Here is a 26,299-nt window from a genome sequence, read left to right on the forward strand (position 1 = left end):
AGTCAAAACATTACTCTTCTTTAAAGCTGTCCTCCATTTTGTTGCAGTGAACCCCTCTCACCTCCAACCGCTCCATATGACGACACTATTTGCAGTTTATTTGGGAGCTACCAACCATCCTAATTTAATGAATTTCCTGTGCAGGATGACAATATAGCTGCCACAAGCCTTGCTAAGGAAAGCTTTCTGCAGAAGCGTTTCTGCTTCGGCCTCCAAGCACCACTGTTTTCTGTTTATTTACACAGCTTGCATCCAATTCAACACTGTAGATAAACAGAAGTGTATCCATCAATGTTTGTGTAAAACGATATACTGGCACAGTGTGAACATCACTCGTATCTCTTATTGGGCTACAAAGGCCAGAATGCCTAAATAGATGCCATCTTTAGAAGCAATGGATAAGTACACTGACTACTTACATGATAAATTAACAAAAGTGGGAATATTGCTGGCTCCAACTTTTTTTTGCTAGATTTTTTGAAGAGTAGAACACAGGGAATAATAGCAACCAGAGCTGTTCACAAAAGGCCATGCAATTGTTTTGGGTTATTTAGCTGCAAATAAGATTTCTGAATTCTGCCCATTTAGTGAACATACCATAGTACTGTTTAGGATTCGTGTAGTTCCTAATACCAATATGATGGTGGCTCTATTTATATAGAGAAGGGGTATCCAACCTGACACCTACCTGATATTTTGGCGAACAACTTCAAAAGCCCCATCCAGCATGGTCAGAAGTGAGGGATAATGGGAGTTGTAGGTCAACACATCTGGTGGGTACCAGTTTGGCTACCCCTGATGTACAGTGTTTAGAGTAAGAGCATCAACTGGACACGAGGACAAGAGTAGGGTGACATACCTTTACATTGGTCCGTTGTTTTCAGTAGATTCTTAACTGTGCATATTTCATGTTGGGCTCTTCAAAGAAAACATCCCCCACCCCAAAGATATGCACATGCAGTAAGGAAGATAGAAAGGGTGAAGAAAAACAGGGTTCAGCGGTAAAAATCCAAGTTTAAAAATAAAAGTTACAAAAATAGCAAAACTTCAAACTTGGAAAAATGTCGACGGACGAAAGAATCACTAGCGAAGCATCCACAGAATATTGTTATTCCTGTAAGGGAATTGTCAGAACAACCAATCAGAGATCAGATGATTCATCGCTCATATCAATGATTGGCTTGTGTAATTGGTTTCAATATTGTGATCTATTTTTGAGTTAGGATGAGTACAACTATAGACAGAGTATCTCATATTACAAAAAAATTGCTTCTGGGTTGATCACACTGACCATAAAAACTATAGCACATGGAGTATTGATGCAGGATACTTCAGAATCCCAGTTCCTTCCTCCTTGACACCTTTCTGCTCAAAACGTTTTGTAAAGTAAAGCATTCCACGAAGTTGACCTCAAAGGACGGCCACAGAAGGTTCTTTTGTATAAGGATAAGAAGATTGTATTTACAATCTCAGAATACCAATAAGTGCTTGCACTTTCCATGGAAGAGTATCAACAGGTTCAGAAAGGGTACAATAATTGAGATGTAAGCGTTTTGAACTCTTTTTGAAATGTACCAGTAGTCTCCCCTTAGGAGAAACGTATCTTGACAAGAAGTGCTTACTCTGGCTATTTGAAATGTGGAGAACCAGCATTTCTCCAAAGGTGTACAAAGTGCACGTACTGGAAACCTTACTGTATTTGAATCAACCATAGCCAGTGCATGCCATAACAATCAACTGTGGTGGGTAGACAAAGATGAGACTTACCGGGCCGATTCTTCGAGTTGTATAATTCACTGGCAATCCTCCAACGTACAGCATACCCACTACATCAAGGATGTCCGCTTTCTTCGGGCTTACAGTGCTACTGGAAATACCATCAACAAACAGGATGCCCTTTTGCTTGGCCCTAAATATTTTTATCTTTGGAAAAAAGAAGATAGGCAGACTTGCAATTACAGCCATCAGTTTGATTGTCATCTCAAAGACTCACATTTAGGGTGCTCAATGGTTAAAATAAGGGACAGATTATTGCTATGGAGGTATAGTCGGGTCCTGTGTGAAGCAGGTTTGATGCAGTGTGTGACCACCAGGAGAACTGCAAGCTGCAAACAGTTGCAGATGAAGGCATTTAGACGTATAGCCTATGCTTGATTACCTGCATATTCAGTACAATATCACTTGCTTGTAACTTGCAGGTGAAAGCCATTGCCCAGGAATGGTTATTAGAATCCAAAAGGGAGCAAAATACCGAAAGGGAGTGAAGTTGAAAGCCACAACCCGCAAGGGCTTTTGAGAAGCCCAAAACCAAAAACAAAGCCAATATCTAAAGGGAACAAACTTGAAAAATGTAACCCACAAGGAATCCAGAGGAAAGACCGATTAAGAGGAATACCCAAGAAGAGGCCAGAAGAACTGCGCAACCCAAGAGAGGGGGAAAACTGGGATAAGAGCCCAGTCTGGGCTACAAATCCCAACCATTTCCATTGGGTGTAAGCCTACTGTATCTCAAAACCTCAAGTGGAGGCAGAAGGTCCCTTTGGGGCCACAAGACCTTGCTATTGGCACCGATCTGAGACACCCTGAAGGGGTGAGCGAGCAACAGTGGTTCACCAACTGCAAGATCTATAAATTCAAGATACATGCTTGCTGGGACTGTGTGGAAAGAGACACAAAACAACTTGCCCAAGTGGCCATGAGTGTTCCCCTTGTACTTATGTGGCAATCCAGAAGATTTGTTATTTGTTAAAACTGCACAACACATTCTCGGAAGTCAAGGCCATTAATTCCAGAGACATTTTCGGGTGGGGGGTCATACATCAGCCAGCATAGGCCAAGCAAGGGGGAGTAAGAATAACTTATCTTTGCTAAGTATGTGTTTCTTATATTAGTAGTTGGATCAGTTAGAAATAAAAGATAGGTTTGGACTGAGAACAAGGTTACATTCTGTATGACATCCAGGTGAGCAACTTTTTCAAATCAGAATAGGACTTTTTTTTTCTTTAATAAAACCCCAAAAGATTGAAAACATACTACGTCTTTCCCATGCAGATGTTGGTAATGTTGGTTTAGGCTGGGTAGCAAAGGCAGCTCTGTTATATGATATGATGCTTCCATGTGATAATGTTCCCTCAAAAATGTCGGCAAGAAATTGCAATTTTTTGCATGGACATCATCACATTCAACAGGTGGGGGACACCCCTGAATCCCCCAAAATCTTTTTTTCAATGGGGAGCCGGGGATACCCCTGTAACACCCGCTCACCTTGACCCCATATATATGGTCACCATATATAATGTCACAACAAACTTTTTCTGGCGACATTGTGTATGGCAAATATATAAATGGGGATTATATTATCAGATACTGATGTAAGTCATTTATAACATGCCTGTACACAAGTGTTTCTAGGCGTGATAAGACAAGGGTGGGGAGACAGAGGGAGGACAAGACAAACTATTTTACTAGGCCTTGTGTCATTCAGATTGTGCAAGTGGGAGAACGAGAAGTGCATGGTGAAAGGGTGCCAGGGAGAGGGAAGGGTAAGTGCGGCCAGGGCAGTGAAGCTCTGGGTAAGTGCAAGGAGTCAGGGACTGTAGAGGTTACAGTTACAGCCCCTAAGTGCGTGAGAGGCCCGGAGACAGTGCAGGGGTGACTGATCAGGAAGAGCTTGGTACCCAGGGAGACTCTGGGGGTAGCCAACAACAGTCAGTGCAGCAGACGGGTGGTCAGGAAGGTCAGCAGGGGAGGGAGAGCAAGAAAGCAGAGGATAAGAGGGAAGTTTTGAGCTGCTTGCGGAACTTCAGGTGGTCTGACTCATGTTTGAGAGGGGGCAGGGAGGCCATTCCAGAGGGAGGCATTTGCAGAGGAGAGAGATCTACCCCATTGTTGGTTTAAAGCACCAGGATTGAGGTACTAACTCATTAAATAGTCCTAATAAAGTAAAATAAATATATTAACACGTTTCCAAATGCAGGCAAAAGGGCCCATCATGGTCAAGTTGCTCATTAGATTTCTTACTGATTTAGGGTATAACCCAGACATTAAAACGTAATGGTTTCAGAAAATGATGGCAGTTCCCACCATAATCCAAGACTTTCAATCAACTATGAAGTCTTAAAAACCACATACAGACATTTTCCTAATTCTGTGAACGGAGTATAGGTGTCATCCCAAACATTGTTGCACAAGTTGCGTTTCAATCAGAAATCGTCCGCAATTGGCACCCCGTTAATTGGACTTTTCATGCGTCATGTTACCTTCACAATGCCTGTACGCATCCTATACACCTCTCACGCCACCTTCCCCAGGTCTACACAATTGCCAATGTACTTTTAACTTTCATATACTGCTATTTTCTTTCCCGACAGAGGCAATATCCTGCAACCATTTATTTCATGCGTAATAATGCGGTTTCCTAATGAACTAATCTAACAGTTTTATGAGATTAATATCAAAGCTCTATCTGTGCAGTTAATTGGGCACTAGTTCAGTGGATATGTGCCCCAAAGGCTAATTCAGCTTGCGGCACACCACCCCGATATACTGCGTTCTGTCCCAAAGACTCATACGGGGCTCGTTATGTGGGCGTCAGATAAAGGTGAAATAAATGCTGCAAAAAGGCACAATTACATTACATTTTAATACTCCATACTCGGCTTTTGTTCTACACTCTTGTTTTTCTGATTTTTTTTCACAGTTGCCTGCTGGGGGAAAATGCAAACCTGCCGAGGTATATGCAAGCTTGTGTTCAGAGATGCAAATCCAAGCAAGATCAATGTCGCCTCATAGCCTTTTGAGGGAGAGGAGGTGGAAGTAATGTGCCTTGTCAATGGAATGAAAGCACATCCACAGATACGGTTATCTGTTGTTAAATAGGTCCATGAAGGTTTAGGATGTGTTCTGGTTGTATGGTCACCATGAATCTGTTATTATTTGATAACAGTAGTACCAAAAGTGAAAAGTTCTATCATAGCATGTGTCATTGACATGCCAAGTGCTCCTACAATGCCCTCCAAATCGGAAATATGTTACATCAGATTTAAGGAAACCGCCTGTTGGGACATACCCATCCATGATACCAACCACAAACTAGTGTGAAGCAAACTATGCAGGAAACAGTAAGAATGATTGATCGATGTAAAATCTGGCTGTTGCTGATTAATGTATCCATTTCATTCATTAAGTGAGGAATACTAGTATCTGAACTTAGCCTAGTCCTCCTTGTCTATGTGCCCTATACTTTAGGCTGGATGCCCAATTAGTTTGAAGGACAGGCTGGAATTTAAACTCTCTTCATGTATGCCTGCTACCTTTTTGGAGTCATTGTTTTTTCTTGTGCGTCTCTTACATTGTGATATTGTAATGACATTCTTTATTGCATCCCAACATTAGTAATTACAACACTCATGCTTGAAACATCCAATACGATCACTTGAAACAAAATATTAAATATCCTCAATAAACTAGGGTAAAAGCAAAATACCATGCAAATTACAATCTATGACCAAATCAATCAAAAATGTAAAAATCCAATTAAGATCTTCCAAAGACAGTGGCTTCCAGGAGGCAAAATGGGAGCACAAGCTAATGCCCTGACCTTCCAAGCTCCCCAAACATAGTCTGCTACAGCACATGTAACCAAATGGAAGGCACCAGTTAGGGTCCATAACGAGGCCAGCTTCACATTTCTTATCCCTCAGCAATCAGGAGGGGCATAAGTCTTCCATTGAGGCATTCCAATGGAGAACAGCATAAGCTTAAAAATGATTGCTGGTTTCAATCTTCATGATTGAATACTTAGGGGGGGCTAGAAGTGAGCAGGTGAATAGAGATGGACCATGAAACTTGAACTGAACAAAAACATAAATTCCCACTTTTCTTTGGGACCATGATAAACAGTTCTAAGCAGCCTCTGTCCAACATGTGCTTTCCCTGAAATGTCTTGCTGTCTGCAATAACGCCCCCTCTGCTACAGAAGAGGCTTACCCAATGTCACATATTCACGATTGTCTCTTTAAAGAAAGAGCAAAGCCATTCCGTTGTAGACATTAGAATGTAATCAGTCATTGGTGGAATGGGCGGACACTGTGTTCCTCTGTCCCTCTCCAGTCCTCTTTTCCCCAGCCTCACATTCTCTTGTCCCACTTTTATTTCAGACACTGACAAAATTTCTAGTTTCTTCTAGCTACTCCTTTTCTCATTTAATTATCTTCCATTATGTTTTCTTCACACCATTGATCAATATCTTTCAGTGGGATTAAGTTAGAGAAGTCCCATCTGACAAGCTGATGTCTTTCACATGTCACCCTCTAACACTTTCACCTTCCATACCCTGATGACCTAACACTCATCTTTCACCAATCTGTTTGAGGAACCTGGAAGGTGATGAGGTCCTTGTTTCTTTGCATTTTTTAACTTCACATCCTTTTTTTTTGTTTCCTTTCCCTCCACAAATGCCCCCATACCTGGTGCCACTGGCCGTCATTGATCTTTTTGGCCACCATTGTGCTGGTGTTGCCGCTTCCCAAGTCATATTTGAAGTGGGCCTCTCCATCCATGATCTGAACACTTGCAAAATCTGCATGGTTGATCCTGGCCATGTAAAAGAGCAATCCAGACTCTGCCTCTGTACGGACGGCAAACTCAATGGAAACACTGAAAAAAGTAAGAGGAGGCAATCGTATATGAGCAAAAATGCAGAATACCTGTTCTCAATGTCGTACAATAGTTTTAAGTCATGAATACATATTCCTCTTTTTTTTTAATATCTTACAAAATCATGCACAAGCCTTCATTAGATTTGGACAGTCTAGTGAGGCAAACTGGCCTTTAATGTGGGCCACATTCACCATGACAGGGTTTAGGGCTGAGAAATACAAGTAGATTTGTAGCAACACCACTAAAAATGTATAAATCTAACTTCATTATGCTCTTAACTTCAACATTTATTTGGTTCTTATACTTGTAAAGCATACCACCGAAGTCAGGACTTTTTTGTTTTGCACAAACAAGCATTTCTGTAAACTATAGCAATATATAGCATGGCATATCAACATAGTTATTAGAAAACAATCTGAAGTGTAATTGCTATGGACATTTTCAGCAAATAATGATTGATAAAGAAAGCAGAATCTTGCAACCGATAATTTTCTTATAATTACAAAAATGGGACCATGCATAGATAATCTAGTACTCAAGGAAAACATTGCATGGCAATCTTAAATTAATACTAAATTGAAGTATGTACTATCCCATCGATGAGCTGTTTCAATGCTAGGAAGACTGGGATTCTTCCTATTTCCTCTCCTTCCTACCCCCGCCTTCACTATGGCCACACTCAATGGGCTCTCCTTCCTCTGAGACCAGAAACTTGTGAGAAATGAAACGGAGAGGAGTCGAAGAAAACTCCCATCTTGGGCATTGCCAAGAAGGCCCATTTTCAACTATACCTGCTCAGGGGCATCCTCCCTTTCCCCACAAAGGCTCAATGTCTCCAGGGCTCTGGTAATCTCCAGGCTGGACTACTACAACAGCCATCTCCTTAATCTACCTTCTTCCTCTCCAGCTAATCCAGAATAGGACTGCAAGATTTATCTTTGGCCTTAAGCCCAGGGACTATATCTCTCCAGCCCTAAAATCTCTACACTGGCTCTTGGATGCTGCAAGGATCAAATTGAAATCCCTCTGCATCATCATCAGGCTGTCTGGGGCTGGGGACCATGCTATCTGCAACTTGCTCTCACCAAATACTCCCCTTCCAGATACCTCTGTTCCTCTGGTTCCAACTCTGCTTGTCAGATATTTCTCTAAGCAGAAAGCGGGTGTCTGCTCCCTTTCCTCAGCTGGCTCCCTCCTTTGGAATAGCCTCCCCCTTTCTCTCTGTCTTGAGCTGGATCTCCTCAAGTTTCCACAAACACCTCGTGACTCTCCTCCTCTCTCCCTCTCTCTCTCTCTCTCTCTCTCTCTCTCTCTCTCTCCCTCCTGTACTAAATCCCACAGTAGCTGTGATTGGTGGCCTGGGCCCTTATGTGTCCTTCTGGTTCCTGGCCTTCTGGCTGTCGGCCCGATGGCCACCAGCACCCGCCCTAGGGCACCACTTAGCCTGTGCTGCCCCACAGGCCTGCACTTATTGTATGGGCTGGTGACTCACCTCCATACATTGATCACTTCCTGGCACTTTCCTGTTTGCCTTTGCAGCCGGCTCCTGAATTACCTGTTGCCTTGCAACGGTCTCCCTGGCACTTCACCCCTCTATGGATCCTGTAGGACTTACCCTTTTCCCTTCCCTCCCTCTGCATTTGCACAACCCCAATGTTCACAAGGCCTAGAAGGACTACTCTTTTTGTATCCTGCATACTCTGTTTTGCTGTCTTCCCCTGTTCCCTTCCCTTTGCCCTGTGGGTGCTTTGAAACTCAATGTTCTTGGTTTACAAGCGGCTTACAAATGCCCAATAAAATAAATAAGCAGCAAAACACGTGTACAGTGGATCGCCCCTCAAACATTTCTCCTTGATTCTAGGCAGATCTACACAGATATTTCCGTAATCAAGGAAATATGTTTAAGACAAGCACCAATTGAGGAAAACTGTATAGAGAATAATTATGGGAGGAAACTATTCAAAAACTAGCAAAATGTATAGAGTGGAAGTTCGAAAATGTATAAAATGATGAAAAAATGACATGTTGTTTCAAGGATTTCCCCATAATTTAAGTACATAGCTGTTGTAGGGTCCCCCGTGCCTCAGGGAACCGTCATGCACGCATGCACTCACACACACGCACACAGTAAAGGAGAACACGGGACGCGCTGGTGGTCTGTACGCGTCCCGGCGCGAACTGCCGCACGGGCGCGGTTTATTTCAACTGCCGCATGCGTGGCCGGGAACGAGGCCCACGCATGCGCGATAGTGGCGCTGGGACGTCACATCCCTTCTTTTTTCTAACAACAGAACAAAACAAACCTTTGGTGTATGGAACCCTTATAGTGAAACAGAACAGTAACATGACCATGATAAACGGTGACCACAAGTGTAATTCACCCCTCGCTCAGTCCCCTGAGTCCAGGACATAGTCTTTAAGATGAGCTGGAGGTCTCCTGCTCCCACGCACAGGATATCTCGATGTGACCGTAGGCAAAGGGCGGTCCGCCTCTGGTGCGGGTCCAGGATCCGATGAGGGGACGCCCTCCTGGGCCTCAGATGTTCCTTCCTGGCCCGAAGGTTCATTCAAGACCTGAGTTTCCGCCGGGACATCCACTTTCTTGAAAAAGGATCGATTGCGGGTAACGGTACCCCGTTCACTGGCTGCGGTCACCATCGTGCCCTTCACATGAGTCACTTTCCATGGGCGTGGTTCAAACGGTAAGGACAACTTTCCTTCCGGGTGTCGATTCTTGACTAGTATTGAGTCCCCAACTCTCACTTCCTTTTCTTGTAATCCTCTGCGTTCACATAGCGGGGAGACTCTTCTATGTTGTATCCCCCTCTCTCGTAGATACTGCGCAAACTGGCTGCCAATAAACGGCGGTCCATTGTCTGAGCAGATGGTATCCGGGAATCCATGCGCAGCGAACATTTTGTCCAACGCCGCCGTGGGGAACTCAGTCGCTGTTGACTCAACCACCTCTACCTCCGGGTACCGCGACCATTGATCGACAGCCACCAAAAATTACATGCCTCGACCTGTCGAACCAAAGTCCACATGGACCATACCCCACGGCTTCTCACTACGTTCTATCGAGCTAATGGGTGGAGCTTTGTCACCCGGTGTCGACGCCTGGCAGACCAGACATCTCTTCACAAAGCTTTCAACTCTCGCCTCCAGATCGGGAAACCAGACTTTGGGCCTTAACCTAGACTGCGTCTTGATGACACCCTGGTGTCCAATGTGTGCCAGCTCCAGCACACACAGCCTTAGCTCCCCCAGGATGACGATCTGCTGGCCCCCTGAGATGCAGTCCATCGTCGGAAATCGACAACTCATCTCTCACCCTCCAGAGCGCTTGCAAGTCCTTCTGTGCTTCCTCCTGGCGCCTTGAGTTGTTCCGCAGCACTTCTCTCCAGTCCCCGCTTCGCACTGCTGCCTTGATGATGCCGAAGACTTCATCATTGGAGGACTCCGTCGCTACGGTGAGTCCCGATAACGCCATGGGAAGTGCACCTTCTACCACTTGACATAGCAGACCCTTACAGTCCACTTCCCCGTTTTCTACTTCTGCGTTCTCTTTGTTAGGGTGACGCGACAAATAGTCTGCGGGGTTATTGGTCCCCGGCCTATATACAAGCTTTACCCCATATTCCATTAAGGCCAGCATCCACCTCTCGATTCGGGGCGGCGGCTTCGATGATGCGCCCGCCAGTATCGGCAGCTGGCATAGGCAATGGGTCTCATCTCGCCGCGCTCATCCGGTTGCAGCAACACCGCACCTACACCAACGGGGCTTGCATCTACTACCACTTCTGACTCGACGGCCGGGTTGAAGCACGCCATGGTGTCTGCATCTGACAAAGCATTCTTGAGGGCCTGAAATGCCTCTTGTTCTCGGGACTCCCATTTCCACACCGCGTCGTTTCTTGTCAGAGCCCTGAGAGGCTCCGCCATCGAAGCTAGTCCCCTGATAAAACGCCCACAATAGGTCACCATCCCCAAGAAGCTCCTTACCTCCGTGGGGGATTGTGGTGCCGCTGCCTCCTTTATATCTCTGACCTTTGCCGGGTCTGGTGACACCCCTGCAGCCTGAAAGATGAAGCCGAAAAACCCTATCCGGTCTTTAAAGAATTCGCATTTTTGGCGATGTAAAGTGAGACCCAGTTCTTTCAACCTCCTTAGAGTACCTTCCAACCTTCTCAGGTGTTCCGCCTCAGAGTCTGCGAACACTAAGATGTCGTCACTCATGTTTATAACGCCTTGAAGGACGGCTAGTGCCCCCATAATAGTGTTCTGAAAAACTTCAGCCGCCGACGAGATGCCGAAGCTCAGGCGTTTAATTGGTAGAGGCCTTCGTGGGTTGTGAAGGTTGTAATAAATCTGGAGTCCGGGTGGAGTTCCAGTTGGTGATAGCCGGCCCGTAGATCCAGCTTTGAGAACACACGTGCCCCTTGAAGTTCCCCCACAATGTCGTCCAGTGTTGGCGTTAAATGTCTCTCCCTCTTAATCGCGGCATTAGGGAGGCGCATATCAACGCAGATCCTTACCGCTCCTGGCTGCTTTGGTTTGGGAGCGACCACTATAGGTGAAATCCAGGGTGTGGGTCCCTCCACCCTTTCAATAATATCCATGCTGATGAGCGACCTCAGCTCTTCCTCGACCTTCTCCCTGAGATGAAACGGGATCCGCCTATGCTTGAGGGCAACTGGTCTGATGGTGTTGTCAATGTGTAGCCTTATCGGGGGCGCCTTCAACTTCCCGACCCCTTCAAAGATGCCTGCATACTTGTCGAGCAGGCTCTCAATGTCCACTTGATACACCTCCAATGCAAAATGCACCAAGTCGAGGGCTTCTGACGCGGCACAGCTGAGTAACGAATGGGGACTCACGTCCGTGACAAAAAATCGTGCCCTAATGATTCGGTCTCCCTTGGCGACTGGCGTGATAAACACCCCCTTGATGGGCAGTGGGGCATCCCCGCCAAAGGTGAATATCTTTGCTGCCGAACTGTCTAGTGGGGGAGGACCTGGCAACTTCTGATAATGGTCCTCGGCCAACACACATACTGAGGCGCCTGTATCAATCAAGACCCGTGTCGGCACACCTTGAATGTCCACCATGCATTTGGGCTGTCTCTTCTTTCTAGCCCCAGAGGCCAGGTTTGAGATGAAGAACACCTCTTCATCGTCCTCCTCTTCCTCTTCGGCCAGCTGAGCCGCTGCATTTCTTGTTCAAGTGCCGCAATGCTCCTTTGCCTTCTGGGTCCACTACCACTACTCCTTGCTGGGCCTCTCGGCACAGAAATGGGAACTGGAGCACGACACATCCGGGCGTAGTGCCCCGGCTTGCCGCACCGGCCGCACGACCTCGACACGGCTGGGCATTCTTCTGCGTGGGGTAGGTCGTCCCCACAAGATGGACACATTGACCCCGACTCGGGAGGATGACGAGTCTCTTGTCTTCTTTGCCCCCACTTGTCCTTTATTCCGGGTCGTTTACTTACGGCAAATGCATCTTCGGACATGCCTGGATGCCTTGCAGCGTCCATTTTGGAGCCTCTCAAATCCGCCAGCTCATATATTCTGCCACTGTCCAGGATTTGCATCAGAGTCCACCCCGGTTCACTTAGCACTTGCCTTCTTAACTTTCCGGAGCTACAGCCCTGGATGACTTGGTTCCGTATCATTGACTCATCATTGTCCCACCGACACGTGGTGGCCATCAACCTCAACCTGGCGCAGAACTGATCAAGGGATTCTCCTTCTCTCTGCTTCTCGCCACAAAACAGAAACCTCTCGTAGTCAACATTTGAGAGAGGTATGAAATGGTTCTCCAGCGCAGTCTTGACAGTGCTGTACGTAACCACCTGTAGGTTGCATGATTCGAAAATACGTAAGACGTCTAGCCCTGCAGAGTATAGCAGCGTGGCCCTCTTCGCATTATCATCGGTGATGCCGGTTGCTGTAAAGTACATCTCGAGTTTCTTAATCCAAAGCAACCACCTAGGCCCCAATTTGGATGGGGGACCAGACACATCAAACTCTTGCATTGGTAGCAGAGACCCTTGTTGTGGCATCATTGTACCTGTCGCAGTTCCTGCCTCCCCATCGCTGTCTGCCATGATTTCAGGTCGCACAGGCACCTCCTGGTGTCACAGAGGCCGCAAACCTTACTTGGGGGGCTCTCTTGTGTTGTTGAAGCTGCTGCCAGATGGTTGCCCACTGTGTCTTGTCTTGGGTTCCTTTCCTGGAAGTGTCAGTTGTACGGAGAAAAAAAGAGTCGTCCCCGGGTTATGGGGAACAACCAAGGTTCCAAAAATTGATTGTAGTATCTGTGCAGCGGCGCACGAGCACCTTTTCAGGCCGCTACTGCTGCACAAGCATCACGGGATTATTCGCGTCGGGTCCGTGTCTCGCTACGACACGTAGCACTGCCGATTCTACGCTTGCCGTGCGTTCGTGCAAACGTTGCCGTGGCGATATTTCCCCTCGTCGCCAGTTGTTGTAGGGTCCCCCGTGCCTCAGGGAACCGTCATGCACGCATGCACTCTCACACACGCACACAGTAAAGGAGGACACGGGACGCGCTGGTGGTCTGTACGCGTCCTGGCGCGAACTGCCGTACGGGCGCGGTTTATTTCAACTGCCGCATGCGTGGCCGGGAACGAGGCCCACGCATGCGCGATAGTGGCGCTGGGACGTCACATCTGCACTCTATATAACAAGGAGTAGTTTACAAAGATTTGTTTTGCATCAAACTATCGATGCATGGGGCATCGTCGAGTTTAGGCCAGACAACGATTTGCTTACTTGCTATGATTTTACTGAAATGCTCACCAGCAAACATAATTCACTGAATTTGCTGAAGTGCATCTTGAAGATGTACTGAACAGAGCAATATTTGCCCCAAGGACTCACTAGACGTCCTTTACTCTTTTGCTTGGGGAAACTGAATTGTCTCCGATATGTCCTAATGAAATCTTATTGCAATTACATTGTGACTTTACATCCAAAATACAACGTTGCTGTTTGGTCTTATTTGTTGCTTTATTTGTTGCTTAAAGAGAACAAATCTTCAATTAAACCGATATTTTGCAAAAGCTCCTATCTTTCACATGGAAATACTGTCAAGCCCCTAACCTTCCACTAAAACTACCACCACACTGAATTAGGTGGGGTACTTCCTTTATTGACTAATATATGTTTTGATTTGTTAGTGTTTCCCATGTTGCAACTAATGTAAGCAAAACTAGGACAGGAAGAGCAGGGTGATCCATGTCAAGTAATGTACAGAGCATCAACAGGCATGCTTTGGTCATCAATGTGCATTATATGAAAACTAGAAATAAGTAGAACCTTTTTTTTTACTTGGCATACTCTAAAAAGAAAACACACTCTTCAAACTTTCTGCAGAGTGCATGGAGGAATTAATGTAACATCAAGGCTAGACCTAGACTACAAGATGGGAATTTGTCTACTTAAAATATGCTCCTGCGTTGGTGTGCAGTTCATGTGTGCCTTCCAATGGAAAGATGAAGGGGAGCATAAAGCCAATTTCCAGATTAGGAGTTCATAACCAGAGATTATTGATAACCTTCAATAAACACACGAAAAATGAGTGACAATAAATGTAAACTCAGTAAGGGGTTGGGAGAGATGGGGGAGTACATGCCCCCAGACAGTGACAAGGACTGATGTGCGTAGGGTTGGGCGCACCACATAACTTTAGGTAAGGATAGCACAGCATCTGCCCAGGGACAGTTTTTGAACTCGACTTGTACTTGAAGTGAATCACACATCTAGACTCGGAGATCGGCCATACAGTCCATTCCTTTAGGACTCAATATTGCAAATGTTATGGAATAGGGGATTCAGTTATGGTACGTAGTGTCAGGGCAATGTGGATGCGACCTACGAGAGTTTCTTAAGCACAGGCAGAAGCTTAGGAGGCTCTTAACCTGCCGTAGATTGCAGGTAAGAGCCAACAGAGTGAAAGATCGGGAAAGGCTAGCTGTTTATGACTGGAAATGAAGAGAATATGAAATTGTGTTAAGAGAAAAAAAAGAAGGAAAACTGAAATGTAAAAGTTTGAAAGTTGCTACTGAACGAAGTTGTGCCTACAGAAATATCATGCATCATCCAGCGAGAGGGTAAACATTAAATACACCAGAATTTTTCGCCCCAGTATAGTGTGGCCCAAGTATGTATGCAGTACTTTAATATGCTTACAATTTATAGTACACAGTTGCTTCTTTGGTTTTGCGTGTTTACCTGGGAGAGTCGCCAATCGACATGGGCGGAGGCGATGTGCAATGCAGGTATTATCAAAATGGAGGTTTCCAATGTAGTCTGGTGAGTAGGAGGTGACAGCAGTGTGTGTGTGCGCGTGTGTGTGGGCTTTGCTTAATTCTTTCTATTCCGACTCATTGTCTTTCTTAATGAGCATTGGAGAGATTTCATTGATAAACGAACGGATGAAAGACCAACAAATTACAGGGTGCAACTGTATGACTATGTGTTTACCAGTAATATGTGTGTGTAGTGATCCATTTTTGGTCAGTGCTATGAGGTTTTATTTCAGATTTCTTTCTTTTATTAAAGTAAGAGGTTCTTCTGATTTGAAGACTCCTATTTAGAGAGTGATGTCCCAATCATGACTGGCCAACAACAAACCATGAAAGTGCAATATATGCAGGAAACGTCATACTGATTTAGACGCCCATCATGAACAAGGAGGAACTAGCGCGTTCAGAGATTAGAAATGTTATAAAACTAGAGCTAACCTGTTTGATGTGGACAGGTGTTAGCCACCCATGTTAATGCCTCTTTCCATTGTTAAACTGTTTAGATGTTACCGGAGAGGTTGTGTGTCTCCAATTAAGGGAATGCTTTCTGAATCACTCAGAAACCTAAAGATGACTTTCACAAATTGTTACAAGGTATATTCCATCAAAGAGTAGTTGTGGGTGAACAATTGCGAGTCCCGACTGGAGCCAGAGTAGAACTATGTGTTAATAAACAGCAATACAATTCTTTATGGGTCTTTAAAGTTACAGATCCTCTGTAAAGAGTGGTCATGTGTACTTAAATCGGTTTTTAATTTGATAATTAATACTTGTAACATCCAGAACAAGTCTTCAAAAAATGTAGAAGTTGTTCAACAGACAAAAAGAACAAGCATTGTCCAAGCCAGTAGGTGAATCCTTTCAATAGCTAAACCAGTCCTGTTGAGATCTATTCACCCGCATTCCCGAGGTTGTTAAAGTTATTGATGGTCCAGTGTCCTCTGATACAAGTGTGACATTGTTATCCAAAGCTGCAAGTGTGGCAAACAGCTTCAAGTGGTTCAGTAACTACTGCAACCATGAAGGTGTGAATTAAGCTGGACAAGGGAGCTGGGTGCTTGTAAGAAGACTAAGTCACCAATCTGTTATGCAGAGACTGTTGAAGTTGAAAGAGGAGCAGTCTGGAAGAGGAGGCAGATTATATTGGTGACAATAAGATAGACATAAAAGGCAAAAAGGCTGCCCTTTTCTTATAGAATAGGAAACGAAGAGTGCCTTGCCTACTGGAGGAGGTCAAAGAGTCTTGCCTTTAAAACACCTTACAATTCTAAAGTATCAATTTGGAGTAGAACTGCGGGAACTGTGGTTGTGTATAATACTGTCAGTGCATCTTACCCTAAAGCTAAGTGTGTAACAAAGGAGCCTGTTCCCATGTAACAGTAGTAGAAGGGGGTTGTCAAGAGGAAAGCAACACCCTAAGAAGAAGCATCCTGACAATTATACCAAAGACACTGCAGAGTTCAGAAATAGGAAGTTGATGAAGCTGAAGTTGTTTCTTTATTCTTTGAACTGTGGCAAACTAATCCTGGAAGGAGGATATCCAGGATTGCCACTCATGCGGTTTTCTTGGCTGAAATCGGAAGGGGAACATTTCACCAGAAAGCTGAAGAACATTTTTGTTTGGTGAACTTTATTTCATTTAGAAGTTACAAGAACTGGTTCAATGCTTTACTTTTCCTTTTGAACATTTGGGAGAAATTGACTTTGAGTAATTTTGTGGAAGGGACATCCAAATCGCTGGTTGTTGGTTATTCTCTTATGTATGTTGTGTTGTTTTGTTGGTTCCTTGAATGTTTTGTTGTTTAGTGTGAGGGGCAGTTGTGACCCCTCACAAGAGACATGTAGCATAAATTAGAACAAACACTCAAAGTTTTTTTGTTTTGTTATCACAGCATTTGAAAAATGTGTGTTGGACTTTTGGAACACTGACCATTGCTATGAAGAAATCCTTTGATGCAAGAGAGGAGAATCCTATTTTGAGTTCTTGATTAGGAAACCCTTTGACCTTATCCTAGAGACAGAAACTTTGGGAATATTATCCAGCACTTCATATTTGGCCATAACTATCATCCTGACACTATTAGTTCAATTTGAAAAACATCCTAACATTTGTTCCCAGACACAAAAAAATGTAAAAAACACTTGCAGTTTTTTTTACTTTGATTTACAATTCTACATAAAAAATAACATGGTGGCAAGTCCATATAGTGGTACCTCGCCACAGTATTCCCGCAGATAAGGAAACATGGCTTTCAGTGTTGTACTCCAATTATTTGCAAATCTATGTAAGAAGATGCTAAAAGGCAATATGTTTTTTGGTATGAGTGATGTAGAATCTCTGATTAATATGCATGCAGAGTTGAGTGGTGGGGTTTATGATTAAGTAAACATCTGTTCCCCTTTAGACATTGCAGATTAAAATCCTTTTGAGTCATGTTTCTCTCGCTACACATTGCAGATTAAAATCCTCTTGAGGAAAACCTCTGTGCATATTTTGTCTAAAATAAGCAATCACATTTTTTACAAGATGTTTGCATCTATGCCAAACTCCGGAGATGGATTGCATGGTGGAGACTGATCAAACAATTTTAAGTCTTAGAAAGTGACGCAATTTTGAAAATAAAGGTAGCAAAATAGCAATTAAGTTGGGCTACAAAAGGAATATGGTGCTTCATCCATGAAAAGTTGGCCCATCCAATAATTGGCACTTTACTGATGATGGTTGTGATTTATGTTCACAGGATGCTAATATAAACAGTTCTTGCAATATTCACAATCCTATTGTAGTCTATTGCCAACTTCCCTCGAATCTCAACCCACAGGTTTGAGGAACGTACTACATGGCCATGTTTAAGAACATAACGTTACATCAACATGCTTATTATGAATACCTAACACACATCAATGAAGCTCCACCTACCGGTTCTTTACTTTGGTGTCATCAAAAGCAATTGCTATGTGGCTGTTCCGGGAGAGACCAAACTGTTTGCCACCATCCAAAGTGATTGGCTCTGTCTCAGCTGCACAAGAACCCTTGGGTGGGAAAATAATTCTCATTAATATTTTACTCGTCTACACATTGTCTTCTTCTGTTGATGGACACATATTCGTTCTATTTCTTTTCACTTTGTGCAAGAATAACCAAGTGGGTCTGTATTTCTTTGGTGTGTGCAGGACTCCAGTTTCAAAAACGATTTGGCAAACTTCACTCAGGCAAGCATTAAGAGGGCTGTTAAATGTTTTCTTTTCATTGTGTACTGTGGTATAAGTTAATCCAGCCCATGTTTTCACAACTAAAGGAATACTGGGTCAATAGAACACATTTATCCTGTGAATGGTCCATCACTTACCTCCATGTTTTGTGCGTCTTTCCAAGTGCTTCATGAGGTCCCATTGACTAGAGCCGGTGTGGTATATGCTCTTTTGTGTACCTTCACTAACGTTAGATATAAATTCAAGATCCGAATAAAATAATACAAACTTTGTGCAAAAAATTGGTAGCGTTATGAAATACTCAAAACTTACTTTTATTGTCTGCACAGTTTTTAATCCACAGTATTATGTGTGCTTCATCAATATATTTATCAAAATATTAACTGGCATTTCTTTTCAACTCTTCGGAAGGGTATTGCTGTTTCGGCACCAGTTTTTCCCTTAACTTGGAGACCCTACGTTAGGGCTTTGTGGTAAGTCGAAATCAGGAGACTGACAGGTTTGCATGTTGGGTTAAGTGGGTTTTCCTTTTTAACAACCAAAACCTAATGTGCCCCAACGTTTTCTGCCCTACTCTGAATGAAAGGACAATAAGTTGTGGTAAGTCAAAATCCGGAGACAGAGAAGGTGGCATTTTGAATTGCGTGTCTCCTTATTTAAAACAAAAAAATAATCCTGTCTGACCCTATTTAACATGGCCCTCAACTTGTCAGGATGTCCTACAAGATAAAGTGCATCCGTGTTTTAGAAACCTAATCTAACCTGATTCCTATCCCTACCACTAAAACAGCAAAGAAGCTAAGAAAATGAAAGCTGCGCCCAATGCAGGAAGGATGGTTGGCTTCTGAAGCACTATTATGTTTCAAGAAAAAGGGGCCTTTGGTCTTGTTTGCTCAGTCACTGTAATGTCTCTTTCACCTACGTCCGCCTTGGGTAGTGAGTTCACTTTAAAGCAGTGTCCTTTCTTCCCTTGTTCTCTCTCTTTGTACTTGAAATCAATGTGCGTTCTCTTTTGTTTTATCATAAACTCAGTACCAGTCCTAAGCGTCTGATAAGCTTGGGCTTATAGGAACTTATAAGAATCATTGGAATGTAAGCCCCTATGGCAACCCGGAACAACACGTACATGTACTTTCCACTCTTCATGTTGGATAGCCCTCCCTGGATCTCTGGCTTCACACCCCATATTGGGTGTTACAGCCCAGTGGGGGGGCCAAAGAGGGGTATGACTTGTATCCCACCTTTGGCCGGTCTTGTTTTTACCCCACCTAAGAGTCGATTGCTTTTTACCCTGCCTTCGGGGTTTTCTGTTTCCACCACACTTTGGGGGCTGTCTGTTTTTTACCCCACCGCAGGGTCGATTGCTTTTTACCCTGCCTTGGGGTTTTCTGTTTCTGCCACACTTTGGGGTCATTTGAGTCTCACCCCTCCTTGGCATTCTCTGGTTCTCACCCCACCTCTGGGTTTATGTCATCCTTGTTGCCAAACTTCTGACTTCCCAGAGCGACCATGTACCATCTCCTTTTAGATGGTGCTCCTCAAGTCAGGCATGTTGGAAGGTGGCATGGTCGCCTTCCATCGATGTTCCTAGTCTGTCAGCGCAGTTGCTCTCTTCCCGCCTGTTTCCAATGGGGTTTTACCAGCATCTTCGCCTCACACTGCGGTCTGGGGTTTCAGCTCCCTCCGATGAGCTTGCGGCACCAAATCTCTCTCTTCTCTGCCTGCTGCTGCTTGGTTGCCTGCCATTTTGTGGCCTCCACCGCAGATCTAATCACCACATCAGGTGCTGGCTTGCCACTCCAGGTCCCACTGCCTCGGAAGAGTGTCCTCATGTGTGGCTCTGCAGGCCTCTCTATTCCCTTCCACCAATGCAGATGGGCTGTCCTCCCCATTGTAGCAAGGGGAGGGCTTATGTCCAATTCTCTGTGTTTGTATGGTTTCTGACCCTGTACAGCCACTGTACTTAAACATTTGGCATATGAATTGGTACCTCCGTACATATGCCAATACCCATGTAATCAACAAGTTTTTGTTCTTCTGGGGTTAAGTGAGGATAAAGCATATCCCAATTTAGGGAGTGCCTGTCCTCTAAGTAGGGTCACTCTCAGTGAGATCCTGATTACCCTGTCCCTTGGGGGCTTTAAGCTCAGCGGTTCACCTCCATAGTCCGAAAAGAGGTGGCTCCCTCTTGGGAGAGGGGACAAATTCCCTGGGCTGAGCGCAGAGTCCAGTCACAGAGTGCTTGTCAGGATTCTCTTTCCCTGCCTTGGGGTCGGGTCTCAGAGATCAGCCCCAAATGTGCAGTAACAGTTACCCCACCTATGTGTCTGGTCTCTGGAGTACTCCTCTGGGCAGGCTTTCAGATAGGTTGACACAGCTTCTCTGTTTTGGTTCCTTCTCTGTGTTCCACGTTTAATAAAGCTAGCGCTCCCTTCTGGCTCTCCTTCTGCAGGGCTTCAGTGTCAGTTCCTCGTCACATTACTGGTCCGCTGGCATATTGTTCCCCTATCTTAACCATCTCCTGTGCCAGTCTTCTCTGCTTTCTGTCTCAGCAGGGACACTCCTCGCTCTGCGGACTCGTCCACCACTGGAAAAGCCAGGCCGGGGTAGGTGCTTGCTCTTTCCTGCCCCACCTGCCAGGAGGAGGCCTCTTTCTCTGCAGCTCCACGGGTTAGCTTCCTCCCCTGGACTAACACTGATTTGTCCTTTATCAGTGGGGGGGGTGGGTCCATCAATCACTCTCGCCTCTGAGATGAGGACAGTGTCTGAAAAGGGTCAGAAACCATACCAGTAATTTGTGTAGGGAGTTGCAAGGTATTATATAATTCAACTCCCATTTAACCAACCAAACTAGTAGGTTCTTGAGACAAGGAGGGATAATATGTATCCCTGGATAGCAATTCCCTGTGCTTTAAGGGGGGGGTGTCCACCCAGTGGACTCCTGCTTGCCCTGATCTATAGTGGTGTTAAACTTAGCTGGCTCACCTCACTAGTCCTCTTGGGGAGAGGAGGGGATGAACTCCCTGGATTTGTCACAGTTCTCTGACCCTCTTCCTTTCACTTTTCTCTTTGAAGTCCTCAGGTCCATTGGTTCACCCTAACCCCTTTTTTCCCAGGTGCAGGTGCTTTTTTGTCTTTTGTTATGGGCTCCCTCGCAACCCTCATGCTTAGTATTAGCAAGCAGGGGTTGTGGGTGTTCCCCTGAGCCATGTCTCTTGATCACAGACCTTAGTGCTATTATAATGGACTATGGTTTTGATGGCAGTACCCCGATCGTCCTTTCTCCCTTTGGCGCGGACCTCCGGTTCCAAGATAGCATCATGCTTTTGCACTCGCAAGACTTTGATGGCCATCAGGCAGCCATCTTAAGCTCAGGTGAGGTGCTTTATCCTCAACAATGTCTACAGCATCAAGGCTGTGCTCTAGATCCACACACTCTTAGATGGGTTTTAGATAGCGGGAGGTTTGATTTCTTCAGATATATAAACTAATAGGAGAACGCTGAACTGTTTAAAAACTATTCAGGTTGTGCTAGCGTGGAGGCAGGTATCAAGGTGTTGAAAGTTCAGAAGTTGCTGGTTGTCATTTTGCCTACTCATTTATTTTTTAGTTAAATCAAAATTCTTGTCAGAGGTTTTCTTAATAGCCACGTGTCAAGACTTTGTTGGTGGCAAAATAACCTTAAAAATAAATGTGTATGCCTCCCAGGAGAAGGAACAGGGAACCCCGGGCCTCTCTGATTCATACCTAGCCTTGACATAACAACTGTAAACCTATTTTGTGACCTGGGAAGCGTAAACGCAGTGGGGAAGACAGTGTTGAAAGAATAACCTAGCATCTGTAAGCCACTTTGTCTCACCACAAACAAGACATCTCAAAATATACAAAGGTTCACAAGCACTGCTTGCAGGGAGAGCCACGGACACAGCTCATCTCACAATCCAGTTAACATTGAAGTATTTTGGAGATGCAGGAAAGAGCAAGTGGTGGCTCTCAGAAATTTGAAGACGTGTCAGACTTTCATCAAGTGATTTACAGATGTTGGAGCTTCAATAACCTTGACTAGAGGGCTACAGGTTGGTCCATTAGCCAACCACAATCAGCTGGAGAAGCAGCGCTCACGCAAGCCACTGCCAATATCAGGTCACATTCACACTGTTTCCACAGCTGTGTGCAGTCAAGAAGAACCACTACCACCACCTATGCACTTCTAACGGCCACAACACTCCTTCACTGCATTCCACTTTTACGTGCCCCAGCCCTATCCTTGCTGGCCTATAAGAGTGTGGAGTAGGAAATATTCTCCCTCCCCACTCCATCAACATCTCTCAGAAAGAGGAAGTGGTTTATAGAGGAGAGAGCAGAGAGGCTGGCGAGGAGGTGAAAAGGAGAAAGAACCAAGAGGAGGAAAAGAAAGAGCACTCTTATTCTCCATCCTCCCATCTTACTTCCAGCTCCTCTTCAAAATGGAGAGGAAAGGCAGATGAAAGGAAGAGACAGAAAGGACAAATAGGCACAAAGGTGGTGCGAACGAGAAGTGGTAAGTGGTGTGATGAATCCTGTCCTGTGGAGTCATCACCAGCCTAAAGTGTCCTCCCATTTGGCCAAGGGAAGACAGCCGCCACCTGATCCTAACACTGGGGGTGGTACCAGGGGAACCACCACATGGGAGGACACTGCTGTCAGGGGAAAGTGATGTCTCCACTAGGAGTGACGCAGTATTCATCTTCTTCTGAAGATAAAGATGAAATCATCCCAGATATTTGGTGGCATTCTATCAATGTACCAATCCCTCTGACATCAATGTTCAAAGAACCTGTTATAAAAGGCCAGTTAAACAGAACCAAGTTGGTACCTCAGAGACTCAAGAATTAAAGATGAAAACCTTAAGTTATCATGATTGTCTTAATGAGAAATCCTAACTCTGTGAAATTGCAGACTCTTTCCACAAGCTCCCCTTACTCTGTCCTATAAACAGAGTTACTAAACTGATTTAATTGAAAATAAAATGGAACAAGTAATATTACACACTCTCCTATAGACTTTGGTTCCCATAATACTAAAAGTATTGGGACGAAGAAGAGTAACTCAGAGGCAATGGGAACGTAGAAGAGTGAATATTCAAAGGTGCGGTCTAGTCATCCTGGGTTTTAAGTATCCAGCTCAGGCGTTCTAATTGGAAATGAGACTCAGCTGTGTTGAGAAGATGAAGTAGAGGAAGAAGCAGTTCATGGCCATGTGGGAGGTGTAGCAGAAGGAGCTCAAGCCATCGGAGGTGCAGGAGCAGCCACGGAGCGAAGCCCGCCAGCAGAAGTCGCCCCGACGGGTGAAAACCAGAAGAACTGTAGAGTGTGTACAGTAGAATACAGCAAACTAAGAAAAAGCCCAGCTGTGAAGGAGACATGCTACCAAAGCAGCATGAAGCAAACCGGGGAAGCAGCAGAAGATCAACAGAGTTGTCATTGCTCCCGGATACCGTTGCACAACTGACTCGAGGCTTGCAGAAGTGGGAGAGAAGGCAGACTGCCAACTCACTGGTTCTTTGCGGCTACTCCCTCTGGCTGTCCAGCCTTGCAGCATTGATTCTGCAGTCAGAGAGTGAATCATGATCCTGCCTGTGCACAAAAGCTGTCCCAAACCAATCATTTTAAATACTGAACAATTAACAAGTCCAAGAAGAATGTATTTAATTAATGCCAAATAATTAAAGGAAATAAAGCTAGCTGGCAAAGACAAAAGTTCCCTCATAAGGGACTACAAGAGGGGGAAAGGTTGTAACCAGTACTAGCCGCAACTAAGAAGCTACAATCGGACCAGATCAAGACAACTCTTGGGAAAAGATCACAACTAGCTTTACCATCAGCCAAGAAGTTGTAAGAAACCCTTCATAAAGAAACCAAAGCAAAGGTCCCCTTTTAATATATGTAGTTTTAGGAAAGCTTATATCTCACGTTGTCAACGACCAAGAAATTGTGAAACCACACTGAAAGTTTGGTGTGGAGAATACTGGAAGGAGTTTTCTTCAGGGCCGGTAAGTATACCAGGAAAGGGCTTATAGTGGTTAGTCCTGGCAGGCGACTGGACCAGTAAAGAAGATGATGGTTTGATATCTTTGTGCCGAAAGATTTGTGGAAAGAACCTTTGTTGAATGAAAAGAACATATGTGCTTTATCATTTGTTGACAAGCGGTAGCATCATTGAGGCAAGTTGTTTTCGAAATAAAACTCTTGTCAGAATAGCAAAGAATTAAAATCATTAAGAAAGAGTGACGTGCTTTCTTGACGAGAAGAAAAATCTTTTGAAGAAAGTGTTATATGAAAATAAAACATTTGTATTTGGTTTAGGAACCCGTGTTTTTTGGAGAAAGACAATCATCCTTGCAAGAGGGATATTGTTGAAGACATTGTTTTTTAATTTTCAACCAGCTGTGGTGAAAAGGACATTTGTTGTTTCTCCAAGAAAGACTCTTTATATTTCCTTGAATAGAACTTTCTGAGTATTCCTTAATGTATCCAGGGCAAGGGAATACAACCCTGGTCGCAAGGCGTGCTTACGAGAACATTTGAGTTTGAATTACAAGACTGCTTTGTTGGACTAAACTAATTATACAATAATATGGCTAAGTCTGAGGGCCAGAGATATTTTGGACATTCAGTCAATTTTCTTTAGCGTTAGTTTACCAGACAGGGACCTCTCTGTTAGGTTAGGGAAAGCTAGGTGTTCATCAAACCCACTTTTTACTTTGAATAAATGGCAAACTTTTCTCACAATCTGCTCCAATTCTTTCCAGAACTGGGGTGCTCTCCTTCCGGGTAACTGAGGACCTCTAAGACTACTATCCACGGATCGTAATCCAAACATTAGTCCCTTGGGTTTGGGCTCATCCCTGCTAGTGAATTGGTTCACTATAACCTTGGGTCAGGGTGATGTGGTTAAATGAATAAAGCTCCTTAGATCCCATGAGTGGTTCTTGAAAACACCTTCCCTTTTTGCTAGGAAAAGCAAATTCTTTATTCCTGGGGACAGCAACCCTCCAGGGGATTTACACTACTTTAAATTCCAAAGGAACTGTAGAAGACATTTGCCACATATCTATTATTTACCCATCCTAAAATGTTTACCTTAAACAGTTCAGGGGCGCAATTTCCAGTCATCATTTAGTGTGTCAGGTGTTTTTTTGATCTGAAATGCAGTTTGCAGAATTTAATAATTGGATTCATTTTTACCAATCTTGGGATAGCAGATGTATATTTTCTTTTATCGTTTTATGGTAATGGATCAAGAAAGACTTGGAAAAGTTCCATTCTTTATGGTAGCAAGGAATTGTGAAGATTATCAGGATAGCCAGCTCTAGTGAGTAGGACCCCAAGATTGATCCCATGTCTGCAACAGAACATGGTTTTTTATGAGCCATGTCTGTATCAGCTTGCTTTATAGGTCTATTCTAATTAGTAGTTTGTGATAGGATATCTAAAGTCTGTATGTAATTACATAATGTGGTCTAGGAGTTAGGAGTGTGATAATATCCTTATGGGTGTTCACACCACATTTGATCATGAGACAAAATGTTTCATCCTACTGTCAATTCTTAGGCTGGATTCCTAAAATGATTGAACACCTTTCAAAATGGTTATTTTCATGACACGGAAACACTGAGGAATTATTAAACTGATTTTAACAGTAATTACGGTCCGATGCTTTGATGTAAATTTTAAATCTCGTACTGCCACTTTGTGTTTACTGTGGTGTCAAGACAATGTACACTTTTGGTACCAATCGCGTAACTAAATTGAAAGGACAATATTTGAACTAAATTATCAACCACTAACTAATGTGTTGAACCTTTTGCCACCCCCTTTTCTGTTTGTCACATTTTTTTCTTGCCCCAGCCTTTCCCCATTTTCCTGGTGCCATCCCTCCTCCACTTTTTTCCATCCCTAACTTATGTCTAAAGGAAAAAAGGACAGGGGCAAAAGGACATATTTTCATAGTGTTCGTCCCTTCTTTTTATACTCATTCTTTATATCCCCTCAATCTCACCTGATGTTCATTCTGTTAATTCTATTTTTTGACCAATAACATTCTCCTGAATTT

General features: G+C 44.3%; 1 protein-coding gene across 7 annotated transcripts in view; it reads right to left on the reverse strand.

Moving 5' to 3' along the window:
• Nucleotides 1–26,299, reverse strand: part of LAMA2 (laminin subunit alpha 2) — a 3,027,572-nt gene that overhangs the window by 151,315 nt on the left and 2,849,958 nt on the right. For all 7 annotated transcript variants that reach the window (XM_069607473.1, XM_069607470.1, XM_069607476.1 and 4 more), the window contains 3 exons: nucleotides 17,913–18,025; nucleotides 6,468–6,657; nucleotides 1,768–1,923 (listed from right to left, as the gene is read on the reverse strand). In XM_069607473.1, the coding sequence (XP_069463574.1) occupies nucleotides 1,768–1,923; nucleotides 6,468–6,657; nucleotides 17,913–18,025 (459 nt within the window). The remainder of the gene's footprint in view (nucleotides 1–1,767; nucleotides 1,924–6,467; nucleotides 6,658–17,912; nucleotides 18,026–26,299) is intronic.

This window comes from Ambystoma mexicanum, chromosome 4q (genome assembly GCF_040938575.1).
Source record: "Ambystoma mexicanum isolate Mex_15411 chromosome 4q, UKY_AmexF1_1, whole genome shotgun sequence".
NCBI classification, from domain to species: Eukaryota; Metazoa; Chordata; class Amphibia; order Caudata; family Ambystomatidae; genus Ambystoma; species Ambystoma mexicanum.